Source organism: Telopea speciosissima, chromosome 5 (assembly GCF_018873765.1).
Source record: "Telopea speciosissima isolate NSW1024214 ecotype Mountain lineage chromosome 5, Tspe_v1, whole genome shotgun sequence".
NCBI lineage: Eukaryota > Viridiplantae > Streptophyta > Magnoliopsida > Proteales > Proteaceae > Telopea > Telopea speciosissima.
The window spans coordinates 55,213,285-55,233,766 of NC_057920.1; the positions used below are offsets into that span (position 1 = coordinate 55,213,285).

Consider the following 20,482-nt stretch of genomic DNA (forward strand, 5'->3'; position numbering starts at 1 on the left):
CCCACTCCACCTCTATTACTTTGGTCTCCTGAATACCATAACTTAAAGTCATCCAAAACCTTCGCTTATTACCTTTCCACCTTGTCTCTTGAATACAGGCAATGTTGATCCTTCTTCTCGTCATAACATCAATCAATTCCATACTCTTCCCCATCAAAGATCAAATGTTCCAAGTTGCAAATCTAATCCTTTACTTAAGGGCTAGATTCGAATCCCACCCATGGTCATTGTGCATAAGCCTTTGTCTATGAGACACAGTAAACAGGCGGCGAAGTGGTGTGTTGCAGGTAGGGAATGCTTTAAAAGAAGAATGATAATCCATGAAACAAAGACCCTAAAAACTCAAGAAAAAGATTAACAGAAAATAAGGGTCCATGAAGTAAAAATGTAAGATGGTTATCGATGGCCAGAATTGGATGCCTGAAGAGCAGGACCCCACACATCAATATGAACTAAAGCAAAAGGGGAAACACTTCTTTTATTCAAAGTGAATAACTAGAACGAGTTTGTTTGGCGAAAGCACAAGCCTCAATTTTTTACTAATTGAGGAAATAAAGAAGTTGAAAGCCGAAGAGGAGGATGTCCTAGTTGGCAGTGCCATTGATAGAGGTCAGGAGAGGAACCTGAATGTAACTGATGGGCTGGAGAAGAAACTGTTGTGAGAGAAGTCAAACCCGTGTCAAGCAAGTAGAGACCACCATGTACCTTACCACCCCCAATCGTCGTTACCAGATCCTGTATGACACAATGAGAGGGAAAAAATTTGCAATTCAAATCCTCAGTAAGACTACTAATTGAAAGAAGATTAGTAGAGAAAGAAGGAACATGCAAGAAAGAGGATAATGTAAGGCTAGGAGAAAGGGAACCATTAGCTACTCGAACAGTGTCTTTCCCGGAAGAGGGAGAATACTGGTGAAGGAGTTGGGAGGAACCAGTCATGTGGTCAGTAGCACAGGAGTCTATAATCCATGGACTGGAGACTGTCGATGCATAGTGACTACCAACTGGAATACCTGAAGCAAAGTGAGAACCAGAAGGGCAACAGGTGCAGATGGTGTGGCAGATGCAACTGAAGATGCCTTTAACATGCGACAGAAAGCTTGAAGTTCATCCAGAGTGAGACCAATGCCTGTAGAAGAAGTTGCTGCGGTTTCAGTGTGATTAGCTTTGGGCTTGGACTTTCCACGACCATGTTTGGCTTCAAAATCAGCAGGTGGCTTTGGTGTGTATGGCTTATGGCAGTGCCCATATTTAATAATCTCCTTAGAGGTATCACCAGTGCAAGAAGACCCATCAGATATGGGAGTAGAACCTGAACCAGTTTGCAGGGCAGATCGATCAATAGTAGGAGGATGTAGCATGGCAGCCTGCCTATTTTCTTCAGTATGAACCAAGGCATAAGATTGTTCCAATGTAGGAAAAGGTGATTTGCTAAGAACTTGAACATGAATCTGATTGTATTCGACATTTAAACAAGCCAAGAAATCATAAACTCTGATTTTGTCCACATGCTTGCGATGGGCAGCGATGTCTGTTGCATTAGTGGGCTGGTAGTTAGAGTAGTGGTCCAAGTGTTGCCATAAGCTATGAAAGGCAGCATAATTCTGGGAGATGGACAGTTCTTTTTGGGTGGTTTCATGAATTTCCTTACAGAGTTCATAAACCTGAGCATCATTTCCCACCTGACCGTAGGTCTCTTTCGTAGCAATCCATATCTGAGTAGCAGTTTCCAACAAGAAGTATCCACTGGCGAGATCTGGTTGCATAGAGTTAAGTAAAAAGGACATGACTAAAGAGTCATTGGAGATCCATCGATCCTGAAGAGGACCTGCTGTAGATGGCTTCTCCGTAGTTCCAGTGATGTGTCCTTTAAGCCCTTGACCTGCAATGGTTAAGTATGTAGATCTGGACCACAACAGGTAGTTCGTACCATCATGTTTGATTGAAGCATCAAGGGGAAGGTACTCATTCTGCAGCTGCCCATCAGTCCCAGAGGAAGCAGTAGAATTGTCAGACATCAGGACACAATCAAATCACCAAATCAAACCCCAAAAATTAGGTCGAAATTTTGGGAAAATCGATCCTAAGATGGGGAATTTCACAATCTTCAAAAATACTTGTCAGAAGGGGCTGAAATTTGGGTCGAGTGCTCCTCTGATGTAGGCCAAACTGTCCTCTAAAAATCAGCAATATCCGAAAAAAAGTGACCCCAAATCAGCAAAGTCGATTTTATCAGGATTTTGGAAGAAAAACCTGAAAGGTTGAAATCGCAGGGATAAAAAAACTTCGATGGTTTTTGATGATGATGATGATAGCTGTTGCTCAAGAGATGCAGGTCTGGGTCTTCAGTAAGGTAAAGATTCGATTCTCAACAAAGGAGCAGAACTCGATCTTCAAAGGTGAAGATTCCACAATCGCAGTAGGGAGCAGCAACTATCGATCCAAAAAAATAATAATTTTATTCCTTGATCGAGGTGGTATATAGGGCAGAAGCTAGATCAATAGATCACCTCATTAGTGCTGCCCTTTAAGATATGAGAGAACCAAGAAGAGAAGAGAAGAAGGGAGATGGAGATCAAGAAGATAGAGAATGTGATTGATTGTGGTTGCTGAGTTGTGATTGCTCTTTGATTTCAATTGGGCTGTTCAATCTCTTATCTATTCTTATACTCCCATCATCAGGTAAGATCAGATTCAACCGTAAAGTCTGATTTAATAGACTTGCGAGTACTCTGTTTTAGACTCAGTTTCAGACCTTGGTATTTCAACTCCTAAATCTGAGCTGAGTGTCTGGTAGAAATCTATAAAAGATGCTCATATTATGCTATAAAGTCTCTCCCACACACGGACTAAATAATATGTAGTGTTGGGCCTCTGCCTGGCCCATGAAGACCAGGAAGATTTGGGCCTATGATGGCTGGCTGGGCTGGCCTTTCTTCTCTTCTTTCTCTTACGATCTACTTTACCTTCTCCCCCAACTGAACTAGTTTGTTGCTTAAACATGTGGATTGGGCTGCCATTAGCTGGTTGTTTGCTTGAAGTGCAGTCTGTCTTTCATTTGGGTGAGCCAGACTGTTGGGCAGTTGGCCAACTTGCTTGAATTGCATTCTGTCTTTCATCTGAACTCTGCTTCTAAAATTTATAATGCTGCTGCTTCAGGGAAACTCTGTACTTGGTGAATGCCATTTGAGTATCTTATTGTACTTGTGGATAGCTATAATGTCAAAATTTGTACCTCAATGTGTCTATAAGTAGTAGTTGAGACGTACCTCTACATAATCAAAATGTCAGAAGTTCACTTGAAATTATTTACCTGAAGAGGCAGCCTAATTTTTCCCATTTAATTTTTTTTTTTAATGTGCACATGTTACCAAAAGAATTTATTGTACAATCTTTGAAAACTTGAGATGAAAGGTTCAGTTTTAATAAAATGAAAAAACCTAGATTGTGTGTAAAGGGATTCTTTGAGAATCCATTTAAAGGTTGTTTTTCTTTTAAATTTTATTCAATGTCAAGAAGATTGAGTTCTCTTCTTGTTTTTTGGTTCGTCTTTTAAAAGTAACTTCAGTATGCATTTGTTTTAACAATAGGCTAGAAGTTGTGTGCTAGATTACATATTTAATTAAGCTTACATAATTTAATGTGTATCAAATCTTAGAGTAGTGGTGAAAACCTTCCAATTCAGTCCTCCTAAAATTACATATGCAAGAAACTGAATGATAATCAGCTGGCAGGGCATTCTCCATTTGGGCTTCGGAAGGACATTGTATCACTTGAATTCCTTACGGATTGGGTATCATCAAATCTACAAAGGGAAGATCTGGGATCCTGCTGTCCCATCTATAGTTACATTGTGAATGCATTTGGGCAAGTTCACTTTGTTTGTCTGTTTGATTATATCACCATTTCTTTACTGATGGGATTTTCGTAATTCTTCTTTTGGATGTTTGTCAAATTGGGCTGTTTTCTAGATATAGAGTTCCTACGTGGTTAGCCCATGTGGACAAAACCATTCCAACTACCCTTTGGTTCTTCTGTACAGTGAAATGTGACCTGTAAGGCATTTCCTTTTGTTCATATGTACATTATGGACCATTTGAGTTAGTGTGGTGGTAGAAATCCTGGTCAATCTAGGTTTTCAGAGTGGTTCCTCACATTATGTACATTGTCATGTTCTTTCTGTAGTTAACCCATCTTTGGACTAAGGTAGGGTAAGAATTACACATTTACACTTCAGTTTTCAAAATCATGAACCAAAGGAGACCCCCGGCCCCAAAGGAAAATATGAGAGCAAGAAAATCATCACTTTTTAGTACTGGTAAGAAGATGAAGCCTGCAGATGCAAGATCTGTCACAGACATGGTGGAGAGTGGAGATAGTTCTTCTAGAAAGCTGAAGCCTCCACACATGGGGCCTGCCACTGAAAGGATGGAGAATGAGGACAGAATCAGTAATTTACCAGAAACCATTCTTTGTCGCATACTTTCTTTCCTTGACATGAGATATGTTGTACAGACCAGCTTATTGTCCCGAAGATGGAGATATATCTGGACTTCTGTGCCCAATTTAGACTTTGACCATCAATACTTTCTCTCAAGGATAGGAGGAAGAGATGAGTCCAAGAATGGATTTATGGATTTCGTGGACAGGGTACTGCTTCTCCGGAACAGCTCTGACATACAGAACTTCTGTATCTCCTGTGGCTGGTATTGTGACATTAATCGCATTCATTCATGGATCTTCGTTGCAGTGAGGCGTAATGTTCACCAGTTCCATCTCAAAATCAGACCAAAAGAACCCCTTGAGTTACCGCTCTGCCTGTTCACTTGTAAATCATTGAGGGTCTTGAAGTTGGACATGGATTATGTGCCATTGGAGCTAAAGCTTCCTGATTCAATGAATTTACCTCTGCTGAAAACTTTGCATCTTGAATTAGTTAATCTGGAAGAGAAACTGATTGCCAAGATCTTATCTGGCTGCCCGGCTTTGGAAACTTTAATTTTAATAATGTGCCAATTTAAGTACGCAAAGAATATCATTATTTGTTCACATGAGCTGAAGAAATTGGTAGTAGAAGCTTGTTCTATGGATCATTGTGGCTCAGATGATTGTAAGGTCAATATATGGGCCCCAAATCTTACATCATTGAGGTGTGTTGATTACATGACAAAAGAGTATTTCCTAGGGAACCTGTCTGCTCTGGTTAGTGCCGAGTTTGATATGAAAATAGGGGAAGGTCGTCCATTTGAAGAAACGGTGGAGCTTTCTATTGAGAGGAAGCAATTGTATGCTCAGCGTATGATAAAATGTTTACGAGGGCTTTGTAGAGTAAAAGCATTGACATTATCGGCCTTTATGCTTGAGGTATGTTTGATTTCTATTTGTGAAGGTACAATTGAAGCTTGTTAACACCATTAAAATGAAAATTTACATTTAGTGTTGTCTCTTACGCTACTGTCTTGTAAGTGTTAATAATCTGAACTGTTTCTGGATGCTTTTGTTCTTTGCTTTATGTGAGAAGATGGTTGCCGAAGCCCCACATTATGTATTAGAATGTCTGCCAACTCCATTTTGTAATCTGAGGTATATGAAGCTGAAGACATGGTTTTCAAAAGACTGCCTTCGTGCAATTGTATATTTACTCAAGTGCTCACCTAACATAGAGACTTTTATCTTGGAGTCAACAGTGGTAATCACCAAACCTCTTTAATAATCAGAGTATATTACCTTTTACAGCTATTTACTGCTTAATTTTCCTAAATCCATTGAATTTCTTATTGTAATTTTTGTCTTTTGGTTTTTTGGTTAACTAGAAGAATTTATCATGGTATGAAAAGCACCCAGTTTGTAATGAGGTAATTGTCAAGCATTTAGTGCTTCAACCATTTCACTTTCTGGTTCATTAACATTCCATTTAGAAGACTGTAACGCTGTTAAAATTTCAGTTATCATTTCTTTGGTCTTATTTAGGCTATGTTGGATGTGGCAAACAATGGAGACAATTGGGAAGCAGAATTGCCACTTAAGTGCCCATTGCATCACCTCAAGACTGTAGAGATGCGGAATCTCCAAGGATGTGAAAATGAACTCATGTTTCTGAAGTTTGTTATGAAAAATGCGATGGTTTTGGAGGAAATGATTATTGTTGCTTCTAAAAGATTTACCTTAAGTGGTATCAAGGAAAAATTTGATGACAAGTTACAAACATTTCAGCAAGCCTCCCCAAGTCTTTGCATATTGTTCTTCTGAAACAACATATTGAATTTACCAACCATCATGCAATGAAGCTTGCGATGGTATCCTAAGTCCTAACCTCAATGTAATGCTTGACCTTGAACCTATTCTTTTATCATTGACCTAGTCCGTGATACATGCATTTTATTTTTTTATTTTTCTTTCCGCTAGGGTCCTGAGTTTCTTCACTGGGGAATGTGCTCTTTTCCACCGAGTTGGCCAAATGGAGGATCTGCAATGGATAGAGTTAATAACTTTTTGGGGAAAAGAACTGTGTCCAGGAGTGTATGCCCTGTGCCCAGACACAGGGGGGGGGGGGCGAAATGACCGCCCCACCCCCCTTGAATTGTGCAAATGATGCCACGATGCACTCTTTCATTGGCCCCCGTGCACGTGCAGGAGCCACACTCCCAGACAAAGAACACTTCCCCAACTTTTTCTTTCTTTTTTTGGGAATTTCAATTTTTATTGCTTATTGAAAAGGGGATACAAGTTTAAAACTCTTCTATGGATTGACTAGTACTGACTTCATCACCGGCACGAACAGCATCCAGACCATGACTTTTCTACTGAAAGCTGCTGGGAGATGGGGTTAACTCCCTCATCCATATACATCTGCTTGTTGCCTTGGCCCCAAGCTTCCCTGAAATGTGGTTCAGAGTTGTTTCTCTTGCTACACAAACAAAATATGAATAGTTGCCAAAACTTGAATGTGTGTTTTGAAGAGATTCCATTATCTTATTAGCAACAGATCTGATTAGTACCAGTTGAAGCATGAGTTCCCTTGTTTGATGCAAGCTCCTTCAGATAGTTTGAGTAGGTTTTTTGTTCTCTGCAGTTCCTGCTGCTGCTGCAGAGTTTGCACCTCTGAGGTGAACAGACTATCATATGAATCCTCAAGTGTAACTCAACACATGTTGGAAATTCTTATATCCTCTCTCTGATTTGCTGGGTTTTTTTCACTCCTCACATCTTATCTATGAACCCACAAAAACTCTAACTGGGTTGGCCTATGTTTTCAGCCCCTTTCCCCCTCTCAGCCATCAACCTTTAGTAGCTATCTTCACCATCATCTGTGGTGGTGCGCATTGCAATGAGGCCTAATGAAGGAACTTCCTCATCCAATCCTTTTGGTTGACCATGGGGTGGGGACTTGAATATTTTCCTTTCCATAGAAGGCAGAAAAAGATCACTGTTGGAGTTCTTGCTGTCAAATAGAGAGATTGTGGGGGCTGAGGAGGAGGAGAGGAGTGAGGGGAAGCAGAGAAAAAAGATGACCAAGGAGGTGAAGGACCAAGATGGCAATATGATTTCACATGGAGCTGGACCTTGAGAAAGCTATCTTCAACCAATAAATTGAAAACAAAACATGTTGTCAAAAAGAAGAAATTTAAGGTGGTTCAAGCAAGTAAGAATCTAGTTAAGGAGACGGGTAGAGTCACTTCTGAGACTTGCTTAAGCACTCTTAAACCCCTAGCTAATTCTAATTTGTGTTTTTATTATCCTTAATTTGATGTCTGTGTTGATTCCACCATATTTTATCCAGCGGAGACTACATGAAATTTATAGTGTGGACTGGGAAGAGGGATGGGGCAATCCTCTGCAGTGCAAGCTCTAAGTCTCCACGTCAAAGAACATGCCCCTAGATGTCGTGTGCATTTGTGATACAAGATTAGGTTTTCAGAAAAGTCAATTGCTTTGCTGTAAGTTCCCTGATATACCCTATAATTTTATTGCTCATGTGTATAGATGTTGTGAATTATTGTTGAATTCTCTCACAGCAGTTTTATGATTTATCCATTGTAAGATTATTCGGCAAGACAACTGAAGGATGTGGTTTTATGGATCAAATTCTTGTATGTTCCTCCAGCTAGGGAAGATGGGATTTCTTTTTCTCAAGTTGTCTACACTTCATAATGTATGGATTTGCTTTGGTGTTTTTTAGATGATTCTAATTCTATTTTCCATGCATCAAAGGAAGTAGGTGGTTCTCCTTTCTCTTCTCGGCAAACACATTTTTTTTTTTCTGATTTCATGCATTTTAGTACTTTTTTTTTTAAATCTCGCAATGAAAGGTAATGTCTTCACCTAGTCAAACATGTAGAAAAGGTCTAGTAGGAGTGATGCAATCCCTGGATTAAATTTGATCCTATGGGCCCACAAGTGACAAATAACTCAAATTGAATGACTAGTGGCAGTTTTGTAAATATCTAGAACAGTTACGACCTCTAGTGGGAAACAAACGGGACCTAGGATTGAATCGTAAAATAAATTTAAAAGGGAAGGGCTATACTGGAATTTATGGAAAATGAAAGAGTAAAACAGAATCAATTTCAGATAAAGATGACTTTTGTATAATTTTAAAGTGCTGTCCTTATGTGCAAATACCAAAAGTGTGTCTTCTTCTTATGGTTTCTCAAACTTGCAGTAAAACTTCTTTGCAGGTGAGGGAACTCGCCAACACACTTCCTATTGGACTGAAACTTTAGGGAGGGAATCACCCAGCCCTGATGGATAGAACCAGCCCAAAATATATATATCTTAATGCGGCGGGAATGGTATGGTAGATCAATTGCAGGAAAAAACAGAAAACAGGGCAGGAATTAGGTTCTTTTGTGAGAGGTTAAGTTCTAGCATATATTGCAGTTGGGATTTATACCATTTGGTAATGTAGAAATAATATTGTTCTTAAAAAAGAAATATCATATGTTTGACATTGCTATGATTTTTGAAACATGTTGCATGGTTTTCAATATGTTTAACTAATCCTTTTGAACCCAAGCTTTGGATTAGTATGTGTAACAAAATCTAACTCACGTTTATGAATGGTACTTATCACTGAATGGTTGGTGGAAGCTAAGCACAGATGGTGGGTGCTTTTGTTCCTTCTTCAAAGCAGGGAGCTATAGGATGGGTTGTATGTGAATATGTGATCGAGGTTTTTGTGTGGCTGCAACAATTGGCTTTCAAGACAGGGGCAGGAGGTGCCCAAAGAATGGGGCTGGAAAGCAGTTCAACAAGAACTGCAACACTCCAATCGCCTAGGACTGACCCAGATTCTGGTGGAGTTGGACTGCACCAAGGACTGAAGCAGGTGGTATATTGGCCATCAAAAGACTGTAAGAGAACTATTTAGTACTTTTATTTCTGTCTATAATGCACGTTTGAAGAGATGGTAATCTGTCAACTCATTATCTAGCACAACTATAGGTATAAAGGAAAATTTCCTTCCCTTTATTATTTTGGGGTTCCTGCTTTGGATGTGCACCATGAAACTGTGACTTACTAATTGTTAATGAATTTGTATGCTCGTCGAAGGAAAAAAAAAAAAAGGTAATCACTTTTAGCAAGAGAAGAATATGAAAAAAAATTCTTCTCAGAAGTCAGAACAGGGCTTATTAACTCTACTGATAATGGACTCAAGTTTGTTGGAACTCGCAGTGACATTGAGAGCATAGATTTAAAATTCGGATCAGAATCGGCTGAGGTCGATTGTGGTTCTGGCAGATCCGGCTTGCCCAATTGCTGCACTGAAACTAGGGTTAGGGTCCTTTTAAGTCAATTCTGGCTGATTCCGGATCTACTCCGGTCAATACAGATCTGAATTGGCCGTAATCAATCTGGGTTTTGATTCCGGATTTTGCAAACACTGGTTGAGAGGGGGTTCAAGTAGTGTCCTTAGTTTTTATTTTAATTTTGCTTCTGAGAAGGAATTAGAATTTTCCATATTTTTATGCATCTTTTTCATATTTATTGTTTGCATTATAGTATTACTTGCATAATTGCTGTATTTTGTCTTTTGGCCATTCTACCCCTAGTTTTGTTTTCCAAAAAATATAACAGCATGTTTTCTAACATCTTCTGACATTATAGGATTTATTGCAATTTTATCTTATTTTTCTGCACTCATTATATTTTTCATTCATGTTGCATCCCATCGCATTAAGAGGGGTATTATGGTCATTTGACAATTTAACTCCATCTTCGAAATTTATAAATTCTATAGAAATTATTTCTTTATTATTCTGAGATTTAAGCATGTTTAGGTTTAATTTATTAGTGTTTTATTGTTTTTCATTGTTAATTCCATGTGTTATGACTTTCCATGCATAAAGGGGTATTTGTAAAATAAGTAGGTTCATGCATATTAAGTTAGATTGCTTTCCATATATAACCTAAGGGCAAGAGATCGTTGCTCTGTTGTGTGGCCCTTGCACCAGCGTGGGGCGAATGAAAGTGCATGCAAGGGCATCAATATGGATGAGATTTTTTATTCACGGGAAATGGGGTGGTAATTTCATGCACTCCTATGTCTCGACACCAGACAATGTTCTTACCATACCCTAATTATGGTTTTCTTTTTTGTGCTAAAAAGGGGATTCTACTATATGCAGCTTTTCTTGCATTTTTAGAATGTATATATTATTGCCCACTAAACTCCCATATGTAGCACAACTAGTATGAGGTAAGTCTCCGAACTTATAATTATATGGGTAATAGAATGCTACCCGGTTGTGTGTAAGGCGTGGTAATCACGCCTAGACACAAAAAGTACTTTGGGTGCTTGGAAATTCCACTTTTATGTAAGGGTAAGGATGTGATTTTCAGGCACTCAAGGCGCTTTTTGTGTCTGGGTGCGGTCGCCACGCTTTGCGTACGATCGGTTAGCATTCTTTATCCCTAATTCTATTTAGGGCAAGAGATCGATGCCTGGTTTCATAGCCATTGCACCACTTGTAGAGCTCTTAGGCTTTCTAGTTGTGGAATTAGCATTTTTTTTATGGGAAAAGGAAAGCCACCTAGTCGTGTGTTTGGGGTGTATTTGTGTCTAGACACAGCCGGGCACAAAATGATTGCTCCACCCCCATGAAAAGGTAGGGGTGTACCGGTCATTTTGGGTCCAACTGTGTCTGGGTACAGGTGTACACGATAGGGTGGCATTTTTTCTCCCTTTTTTATTTTTATTTTTATTGTGAAAGCAATCCCATGCAATTTTATTGAGACTTTTGGGTATTGTAATATAAGTAAGGGTTCGCATTTTGGTAATCAAGATGGGTCCTAATTGGTTTTGGTCCCAAAGGGTCCATCCCTAGAACCATCTCATTTAGCTAATTGGTTCCAAACCTATGATCCATAATCAATTATTAATGGGCAGTTCTAGTTCCTAAATGGTTCTAAGCATGTGAAAGTCTCTTTAATTCCAAAATGCATTCCATTTTTTAGGGTTTTCTTCCCATTACTATGCCTAGTGAAGCATACTTAAAGAGGAAATCTCCATTCCCATGCAAACAAATAAATCTGAAATTCTACACTTCCAAATAAAGCTCTCTTGGGTAAGCTAGCTTGAAGATTATGGAAGGAACCTGAGTCACATTGGTCGAAATTCTGCAAGCAACTTTATTTCCCTCGGTCTACATTTCTTGAGGCTCCAGGTGTTTCTAATCCCTCGTGGGTCTGGAGGTCGTAAGGTTTTTTAGTTAGGGCTATTATGGATGGTTGGATCGGGGGAGAAGATTCGTATTTAGGATGATGGTTGGATCCCTCACAATGTTGATTTCAAGATCAAGCATCAACAATACTGAAATCCTTAGGTTCTCTTAGTTGCGGATTTGATAGATCAGGACAATCGAGTGTGGAAGAAAGACCTTAATGCTACTTTTCATCCTAAGGATGTTACTGCCATAGTGCAAATCAAATTGAGCCTATTCCCTCAAGAAGATAGACGTGTGGGGATGTTATACTTTCTCAAAAGTGCGCAATTTCTTGTGGCGGGCTTGTTCGGGGGGGGGGGGGGGGGTTCTAGCCTCCAGTGACAACCTTTGTCGTCGCCAAGTTCATATTGATACTCTTTGCCCTCGATGTGGAGCCACAGAAGAGACAATCGATCATATCTTACTAGATTGTAGCTTTGCTAAAGCTACTTGGTTCGGATTAGCACTATCATTTTCCCCCTATCTCAAATCCTCAACTCCATTTGTTCATTCAAAGCTGGAACAAGATATGTGAAGAGAAGAAGCAAGGTTGGTCTGGCTTTGGTTATCTGTTGGAGCTTATGGAAGACCCGAAATGAGCTTATCTTGACACCTAAAGATGTTCTTCAACGCTTTGCTCACCAATTTGATATGTTTGACAAAGCACTGAAGTAGACTTAACATGGATCCCAAATCTGAGTTTTCGGCGACAACAAAGCGGCTTCCCAGATCCGAGTCTTGGTCCCCTCCACCTACTAATACATTCAAATAAACTCAGATGCTGCTCTTAAAGGAACAACAGGTGGCCTGGGATTCATCATTCGAAACGCTTCAGGCAATCCTATTGTTGCCATTTCAGATCCAACTAACTTCTCTTCGCCTATTAAAAGGGAAGCCTTGGCAACCAGGGAGGGAGGGTTTGCTACAAAGTTGATCGGAAGGTATAGAGCATCTCTAGGTGGAGATCAATTGTCAATGTCTGGTACATCATTAGGGACCAATACGGTTTAGTGAATCAAGCAGTTTCAGAACCAGTTCTTATGCCATCGATTTTAGTAAGAGAAGTTGAAGCAATTAGATCTGGGATTATCAATGCAATTTCAAAACGCTTTTTTCATTGGGTAAATTACATATCACCTCCTGATTTTTAAATGAAACTCAGATCACCCCCTAGTTTTTGAAAAAACTTAAATCACCCCCTGGTTTAGACCCCAATATGACAAATTAGTCCCTAACGTTAGATAAATTTAAATCCCTAAACTACCCTTTAGCAATGTATTGTAAATTTAATTCTAATGTTTTAGTACAAGGGTTAAATAGCCCTTTCACATCAATAACTAACAGCAGAGTAACACCATTACTGTAGAGGGGGTGATCTGAGTTTCGTTTGAAAACCAGATGGTGACGTGTAATTTACCCTTTTTCGTTTTATGGTGGAGTCAGATAACTTAGAGGTGACCCAATCAATCCAAACCCCCACAGCAGAACTTCGGTGGAGATCTCATCTATCATTGAGGACATGAACTTTATTTGTGCGCCTCCGGTTGAGTGCTCCTTCAATCATATTCCAAGGGTTATCAACGATGTTGCCGATTCCCTTGCTCGAAGAGGCCTATCCATCTGGTGTAGGACAATATGGCCTCAATCCTCTCCTTGGCTAAATCAGTTATGTGTATCTAAATACCTTGGCGTGTAATCGGTCCCCTTTTGAATAAAATCTCTCTTTATCAAAAAAATAAAAATAAATAAATAAATATAAATAAAATAATAGAAAAATAAAATATTACAATCAAAATTAGTTAGAGATCAAATGTATGGTTGCAAAATAAAATGGAGAAAGGATTTGGATCCTTTGTAGCTTCGGGTTGAGCGACCATCATGCTGCGCTCAACTCACTGGCCGCCACATGGATTTCATGTCAATCCAATGGTTGGTAGACGGTAGCCTAGTATTTTATAATTTTGAACGATAATTTTGAACTTTGAATTGAGCTCGTCTATCAACCATTGGATTGACATGAAATCCAAATGACCGCATGTGAATTAAACGCAGCATGATGGCCGCTCAACCGCAGGCGACAGAGGATCCAAATCCAAAGGGAAATGCTATCACCGTGAAATGTCCTAAGATTTAACTGTCAATCCAGTCGAAGATGAGCTCTCATAGTGTAACATACTGGGATACACACCATCATAACCTTTCCTTCTTATCGCATCTGACAAGGAGATCAAAGATCTATGAATCCTACGGCTGAGCTACTCCCGACACGTTGCGTGCTTATTGGAACTCTGCTTTACAGCTCCACCAGACAGATCTTAATGAACGACGGACAAATCGCTCGACCTTTTCTTTTCCACTTCTCCCTCTCTCTCTCTCCATTCTGAAGAAATCGCAGTCAGCTCTCTCCAGAGGAACGAGAAACAACGGGAGAAGAAAACAATGGCGTCTTCGGTAGCTAAGGTTTCATGTAGAGTAGTTTTCGTCATTCTTGTACTTGTCGTTGGCTTCTATGTAGGCCGTCCTCTTTACTGGAAACTCTCTGCAACAATTCACGAGATCCGAGAGAAGAGACAAACCGTGAAAGAAGGTCTCTCCTCTTTCTCCTTTTCTCTGTATTTTTATTCCCTTCATAATAATCTAGAATGTAAGTTGTAATGTTCTGGGAACTCAAATCGACTGTTTGTTTCGAGTTGTATCAGGGATATCGCAGTTCGTTCTTGAGGCCAGGAGATCTGTTGGTTGGGTTCATGATGAATCAAATTCCGATCGCGGGGGTGGTAAGGTTAGCGTGGCGAGTACAAGGCGTATTCTTGGGGTTTACTGACTTCAACCGTAGCCAAATAATAAGGTTTTGTACAATTTCTGGTTAATTTTTCCGTTTTAGATTAGATTGGCGCCATTATTAACTTGGCCTGGCTGTATGTATTGGTTGCTTGATTGCAATAACTGGAGAACCTTCTCGTGCTGCACCATGTCAACTCGCTCGTTTTGATGTCTTCTTCTAATTCACAGTTTCTTCATCCAAGTTAGAGTATAAGCTCTGAATCTGACAGTACGTATTTCATAATGGTAGCAAATAGTGTGACTCTTTCCATGTCGTATTGAATTTTTCTGATATGGATACAGAAAGATTATACGGTTTCTAACTGTTGAAGTGACCAGCTGCAATAATTTGAATGTCTCTTGTATTTATCATATGGTTTGACGATGAAAAGATACAAAATATTGAACGGCACCCATTAGCTCAAATTTGAATGCTTTAATATCATTGTTAGCAGTCTTTTCTGTTGTTTTTTTTCTGCCATTAGTAAATATATGAAGAACTTCCAAATTCCCCCAGCATACTAGTTACACTTGATGTCTACCATGCTAAAAGGACGAAGGGAAGATGTTAAAACGAGAAGTCAAGTTAGTGCTACCAAAGTGGGGATTTGATTTCATTAAATTAATTTCCTTATTTTTTTTGGATTAACAAACCATCCGAATCAACTATTTATACAATACTGATTTCTGTTAGGTGTTAAGGGGATTTGCTCAAAAACCTTCGTTTTCATCGTATTCTTTACCTAATCTGTCTGAACGCTTATAGATAAGTAAGTAATGCCCCAATCCTGCAAATACATTTAGTTTGCTCTGATTACTGGTTTGTTGTTTAAAAATATTTTACAGCAGTATGCAGTCCAATTGGACAAGCCCTACCTACTGTGATAGTAAGGAAAGAAGATTAAGGGTCTCTTTGGTATCATTATTTTTTTTTTTGTTTATGGCCTATTTAAAAAAAAAATCATCATTGAAAAAAATCTTTGATCAAAAAATGAAACTATTTGGTAATTATTATACATAATAGATTGTAGAATGAAAAATAGGTTTGGTATGCTTATGTGCAGAATAATTTTTTTATTGAAATTCTTACTAATAGGGGAGAGGGTTTCCTACAAAGGCAGTGTATGAAGGAATCTGCACACTACAACCAATGAGGGGTTGGAAACTGGTATCATCCATATGGGGTCTACATGGGGTCCACATGGTCAAAATAGGAGAGAGAAATGTCATTGTGTGTCCTATCAATTTTAAGACTGAAAGCACATCATTAATAACAGTTCCAAAGAGCATGAAGGCAGTTCCTATCAATTTTAAGACTGATTGGATTGGGGTTTAAAGGACACTTACATCAAGCAGAGGCTCTGTTGAAGTGGAAAGCCAGCCTCCTCCACAACCAAACCACTCATTCTGATCTTCTGCCTTCTTGGACACTCACTGATTCTTCTTCCCATTCCCACCCTTGCAATTGGATTGGTATTGTTAATTGTTTTCAACCGGCTCAGCAGTGTCTCCCACATACAACTATGGGATATGAGTTTGTAAGGTACTCTAAAACCCCAAACTAAAGCAGGGATGGACATTTAACTACAATCAAACCACCCACTCTGATCTTAGGGGGATAGAATCCCCAAAAAGAATTCAATTTTTTCATTGAAAATACACATTCAGTTTCAGAGTACTCAACTGTTAACATTGAAAGGGAGGTTACTGATAGGTCAAACAGCAAACTAGTGTATGTAAATCTCTGTTCTCAGGTGCTATCACAGCATGCAAATAACAAGAAAGCTAGTGGAGCTATAGAGTCAAAATCTTCTCCTCCATCAGCAGACACTACTAGAACTACAGAATCTACACTGAAGTCACTCTGTCTGATCCCACAGTATAAGATGCATTGAGAATGGCAGGGCTTATATCAGATTCCCCGCCAAACAGTCCAAGTTGTCTGACAAAGAACCGTGATGATAATGACCTTACAGAAGAGGTCTCTCTCAGGAAAGAGGGCCTGATAATGTGTTTGACATTGATTCTCATTCAGAATTGGATATATATGGAGATTTTGAGTATGATTTGGATGTTGAAGATTATATTGGTACTACTGCTTGGAGGGCATCCAAATTACAACCAGAACTAGATGACTTGAAACTGAAGGTGATTTTCTCCACTCTTAATACTGAAAAGACAAAAAATGATCAAGATTCTAAAGATAATGGGAGGTTACATACTGTTGAAGTCCCTATGGACTCCTCTTGTATTCTGAAATGTGAAAAGAATGGAGGCCTTGGAATATCAACCTTGGAGGTCAAGGGAAATGCACCATGTCTTCCTCCTGAAACGTTGCAAGACGAAGGAAACGAGGAGCGTTCTTGTGTGTGAGAGATAAAAGCAAGTAGTTTTACCATTTTAGCCTCAGAAAAGAGCCGTTAGGGCATGTGCTAATTAAAGATGAGCGCAAAAATGTTTTTGCCCATAATCCACTCTTTGAGTCTTGAGTCTATTATGATTTTTGTGGTTTTTTCATTTATTTTAAATAAAAACAAGTTTCACAAATAGTACCAAACACATGAAAAAATGAAAGCTTGCCAAAAAAACAAACATAAAAATGATACCAAAGGGACCCTAATATAAGTATACTAGCCTGACACCACACCAACCACCAAAAATCATCACTCATCAGTGAAGGTCTTGTATGCCGTTTTGCCCTTTGCCTGAAAGCTTTTAGGCATGCACTTTTCTGTGAAAACACTACGAATGTTCCTATTTAGTTTCTAGTCATTGATGCAGAACTTCAACATTGCTAAATCAATTCTTCATCTCGTTGTGCATGCAGTGATTCTAAGCGTGCATCTGATTCTTTTGTTAAGTGTATGGTTCCTCGTTGATACTTGTTCCCTTCTACCTCAATGAATTCTCTGAGTTGGTATACATGGACAGAATTGTGTCTTTTAGAATATGGTAAGACACAAAGTGGGTTATTGTTCTGAAAAAGAAAAAGCCATCTGTTACCCAAGAAAAAAATCTAAGTGGATTACTGTCAACTCTTGCAATTGGTTCTTGTGTAGCATCAGCTGTGCATGTTGACCTTGCAGAGCCAGCAATTTAGTTTGGTCATTGGTGGGGTGGTCCTTGAAAAAAACTGTGCTTTTAGGGTAACCAACTGCCAGCGAGGTTGGTGAAGGTTTGGTGTGCCAGAGTTGTAGTTAACATAGGTGATGTAGAACCGCATAGATGGCAGGCAGTTGTGCGTGGCCCTTAGTCTTGGACAAAGTTGACACTGAATTACATTTAGCTTCAGTTAAGGGAATTTCTACTTTTGAAAGTCCACATTAACTCTAGAAAGACTGTCTGGTGTGTGTTTTATTTATTTATTTTTTTTTTTTGGGGGGGGGGGGGGAGGGTATGTTGTTTTATGGGCATTTTCATAAGTCTTCTTTCGGACAATTTATGGAAGGTCAAAACTTGTTTATTTTGTATAATATTGGTGCCATTAATGAGCTTATTCGGTTACCTTTATAAGAAGACTATAATCTTCCATTTCTGAGCTTAATTGGGAAGTTATGGCCAATTTAGCAACAGGATGTCAGTCTGTGCCAGGATTTCTATATCTGGGACTTTTGATAAAGAGTCCATTTTGAACTGCTATGTCTGTTTGTCTAGGAAAGGTGTCAACTTCTTTCAGGAGTTGCAAAATTTTTTTAGATAGAGTTGAATTAGGATTATTGGTTTGTTTGAGAATCAAATATAAACTGTTTTAGTTGCTTTTCGCTTATCCCTCTCTGCTCTTATGGGAAGTAGGAAGTGTAAAATAGTCTATGCATGAGCCACTTGTACCGTGTTCATTCATATTTTGGCTGAAATAAATTATGGTTTGAGATTCTCATAAGAAATCTATTCTCCTTAGCAGTGGGTTAGGTAAGGCTTCTCTTTCTATTGCTACTATTGTACTGGTTGTTGGGCTGTAGGCTGCCTGTAGCTACTTATGGACAGCCACACTGCAGACATGCATTGGGTTGAGAGTGGGATAGAGTCCCAAAGATGCAATGGCCAAAGCAATATTTTTCTTTTTGTTTTGTGCATAACCTTTTAGTGGTACAGAATAAAGATGGACAAAAACCAAGGTGCAGCCTTTCCTTTGCATTGCACAGGGGCAGAAAGGAGAAAGATTTGTGACGACGGAGGTACCACCCTACCCTTGCACTGTACTGCTGCAGAGTGAGGGAAATGGCCTTGTGAGTTGTGACAGTTACCAAGTCAAGCTAAAGCTGCTATAATCTCTAAGGACACAATGTACCAGTAAGTCACTGACTGAATCTTGGGTTGCACTGGGAATGGCCAGTCCAGGGTATATATGACCTCAGGTTGAGCTGGGCCCGCAGCAAGCCTCTATGTAAGTCACTCAGTAATAATGTGGAGACGAGTACAACAGGTATCCCATCAAAGAGTTGAATTGAATTTTTTGACATGGGTTTGGGGTTGTTTAGATCTTTTTTTCTCAGGCTTCCTCAAGGTAGATGAACATGAACGTGAATAGAGAGGTAGGTAAATCTTGGGCTTTTGGGTTTCCTATTGTTGAAGAAAGAAGGATCTTCCTCCTGACGCTGGGATGGAATAGAGGAAGCCTGAAAGTGGAAATAAATGAGCAGGCCACTAGGATCTGAAAGGCGAGAGATGGCTGACTAGCAAGTGAGAAATTTGTAGAATTTAGGTGTAATCAGTGTTAGAAAGACAACTTTATGTTGTCTAATGGTGGATTTTCTGGTCTTTGATTTCTATCCAACTGAGGAAAAAGCCTGAGAAGCATGAATTGTTGGAACTACGGCATTCTATTATAAGCAATTCAAGATGTAGTGTGAAGGAGAAGTTTTAGAATTTAATTTGTCATTGGCGTTAGAAAGCTTTCTTGGTGTCTACAAGGGATTCTATCCTGTTGAAGAGGAAAAAGTATGGGACGGATTAATTGTTGGAACCAACTCAACCAAGGCTAGGGCTGTAAACGGATCGGATTCGGCTCGGATAATGCTATATCCGCATCTGCATCCGATTAGCTATCAGACGGATTCGGATAGTGCTAAACAGATACGGACACGGATACGGATTGAATATTTTATCCGTTTACATGTAAATATAGCTTGTCGGATAGCTATAGCTTATCCGTATCCGCATTCATTTAGCTTTCGAACGGATTCGAATAGTGCTAAACAGATACGGACCCGGATACGGAAACGGAAACGGATTTCGGCTATTCATTTACACCCCTAACCAAGGCATACTTGAAGCAGTTCAAGATGAAGTGCAAATATGGGTTAATTTTTGCCCTTTTTTTATATTTTATTTTATTATAAAAATTAGTATGTCCACTATCTTTTTTTTTTTTTGGGTTGGGTGCAGAGTTGTGCATATCCTAATAGTTAATATATTTGTCAAAATAATAAAAGGGCGGGCTTTGCTGCTAGGTTGCGTGGCCCCTGTGCTTGTGCGGGGGCCAATGGGATCGAGTACATGGGCATCCAAATGGAGGGGTGGGGTGATCGTTCACTGCCCCATGTGAGAGGGCACAAGGGGATGCTGCCGGGCAGCGTTCTTTTTCCCAATTTTAAATTACAGATCTGAAGTTGCTTTTGGATTAGTCTCTTCTAGTTTATGCTTATGGGCCGAAAATCTAGTCTGGCTGTACCTATTAACTATTAAGGTTTTGCTTAGCTGGCTCGCATGGTGAAACGTTTGGGTTTGTTTCTCGTATCTGTTATATGTCCTAAAAATCTTGGATATGTGATTATGCATCAATTATATTTCGGGGTTTGATCTTTGCATTAGTTATATTTTCGTGAAAATTTTGACTATTGGAGCTGATTCAATTGGTTTGTCAATTGGACGATTCTACTGGTTCTGGAATGCCGGGCAATGCATCTACCTGCCTAATTTTTTTGGTTACCTACATTGACCACAAAAGGGGAGAG

The 20,482-nt window shown here is 39.4% G+C and overlaps 2 protein-coding genes across 5 annotated transcripts; both read left to right on the forward strand.

The window, feature by feature from the left end:
* The first annotated feature begins 3,519 nt into the window (after positions 1-3,519).
* Positions 3,520-7,768, forward strand: LOC122661878 (F-box/LRR-repeat protein At4g14103-like). 3 transcript variants are annotated; one of them, XM_043857387.1, is made up of 5 exons: positions 3,520-5,364; positions 5,814-5,855; positions 5,971-6,109; positions 7,079-7,159; positions 7,246-7,768. In XM_043857387.1, the coding sequence occupies exons 1-4, from the start codon at positions 4,249-4,251 to the stop codon at positions 7,108-7,110; spliced, it is 1,329 nt and encodes a 442-aa protein (XP_043713322.1). In that variant the 5' UTR covers positions 3,520-4,248; the 3' UTR covers positions 7,111-7,159; positions 7,246-7,768. The 3 variants fall into 3 exon arrangements, with proteins under 3 accessions (XP_043713322.1, XP_043713323.1, XP_043713321.1); XM_043857388.1 differs by lacking the exons at positions 7,079-7,159; positions 7,246-7,768 and adding an exon at positions 5,522-5,689 and having other exon boundaries at positions 5,971-6,387; XM_043857386.1 differs by lacking the exons at positions 7,079-7,159; positions 7,246-7,768 and having other exon boundaries at positions 5,971-6,387.
* A 6,332-nt stretch (positions 7,769-14,100) lies between these two features.
* On the forward strand, positions 14,101-14,734 carry LOC122661879. 2 transcript variants are annotated; one of them, XM_043857390.1, is made up of 3 exons: positions 14,101-14,292; positions 14,405-14,585; positions 14,629-14,734. In XM_043857390.1, exons 1-2 carry the CDS (start codon positions 14,145-14,147, stop codon positions 14,527-14,529), a joined length of 273 nt encoding a protein of 90 aa, XP_043713325.1. In that variant the 5' UTR covers positions 14,101-14,144; the 3' UTR covers positions 14,530-14,585; positions 14,629-14,734. The 2 variants fall into 2 exon arrangements, with proteins under 2 accessions (XP_043713325.1, XP_043713324.1); XM_043857389.1 differs by having other exon boundaries at positions 14,405-14,579; positions 14,622-14,734.
* Positions 14,735-20,482: the final 5,748 nt, after the last annotated feature.

Excerpts from the sequence above, each read along its gene's own strand:
- LOC122661879 (XM_043857390.1), top strand. The coding sequence starts at position 14,145 with ATGGCGTCTTCGGTAGCTAAGGTTTCATGTAGAGTAGTTTTCGTCATT. Across the intron at positions 14,293-14,404 it reads GAGACAAACCGTGAAAGAAG|GGATATCGCAGTTCGTTCTT; the intron begins GTCTCTCCTCTT and ends GAGTTGTATCAG.
- LOC122661878 (XM_043857388.1), top strand. The coding sequence starts at position 4,249 with ATGAACCAAAGGAGACCCCCGGCCCCAAAGGAAAATATGAGAGCAAGA. Across the intron at positions 5,365-5,521 it reads TATCGGCCTTTATGCTTGAG|ATGGTTGCCGAAGCCCCACA; the intron begins GTATGTTTGATT and ends TTATGTGAGAAG. Across the intron at positions 5,690-5,813 it reads TTATCTTGGAGTCAACAGTG|AAGAATTTATCATGGTATGA; the intron begins GTAATCACCAAA and ends TTGGTTAACTAG.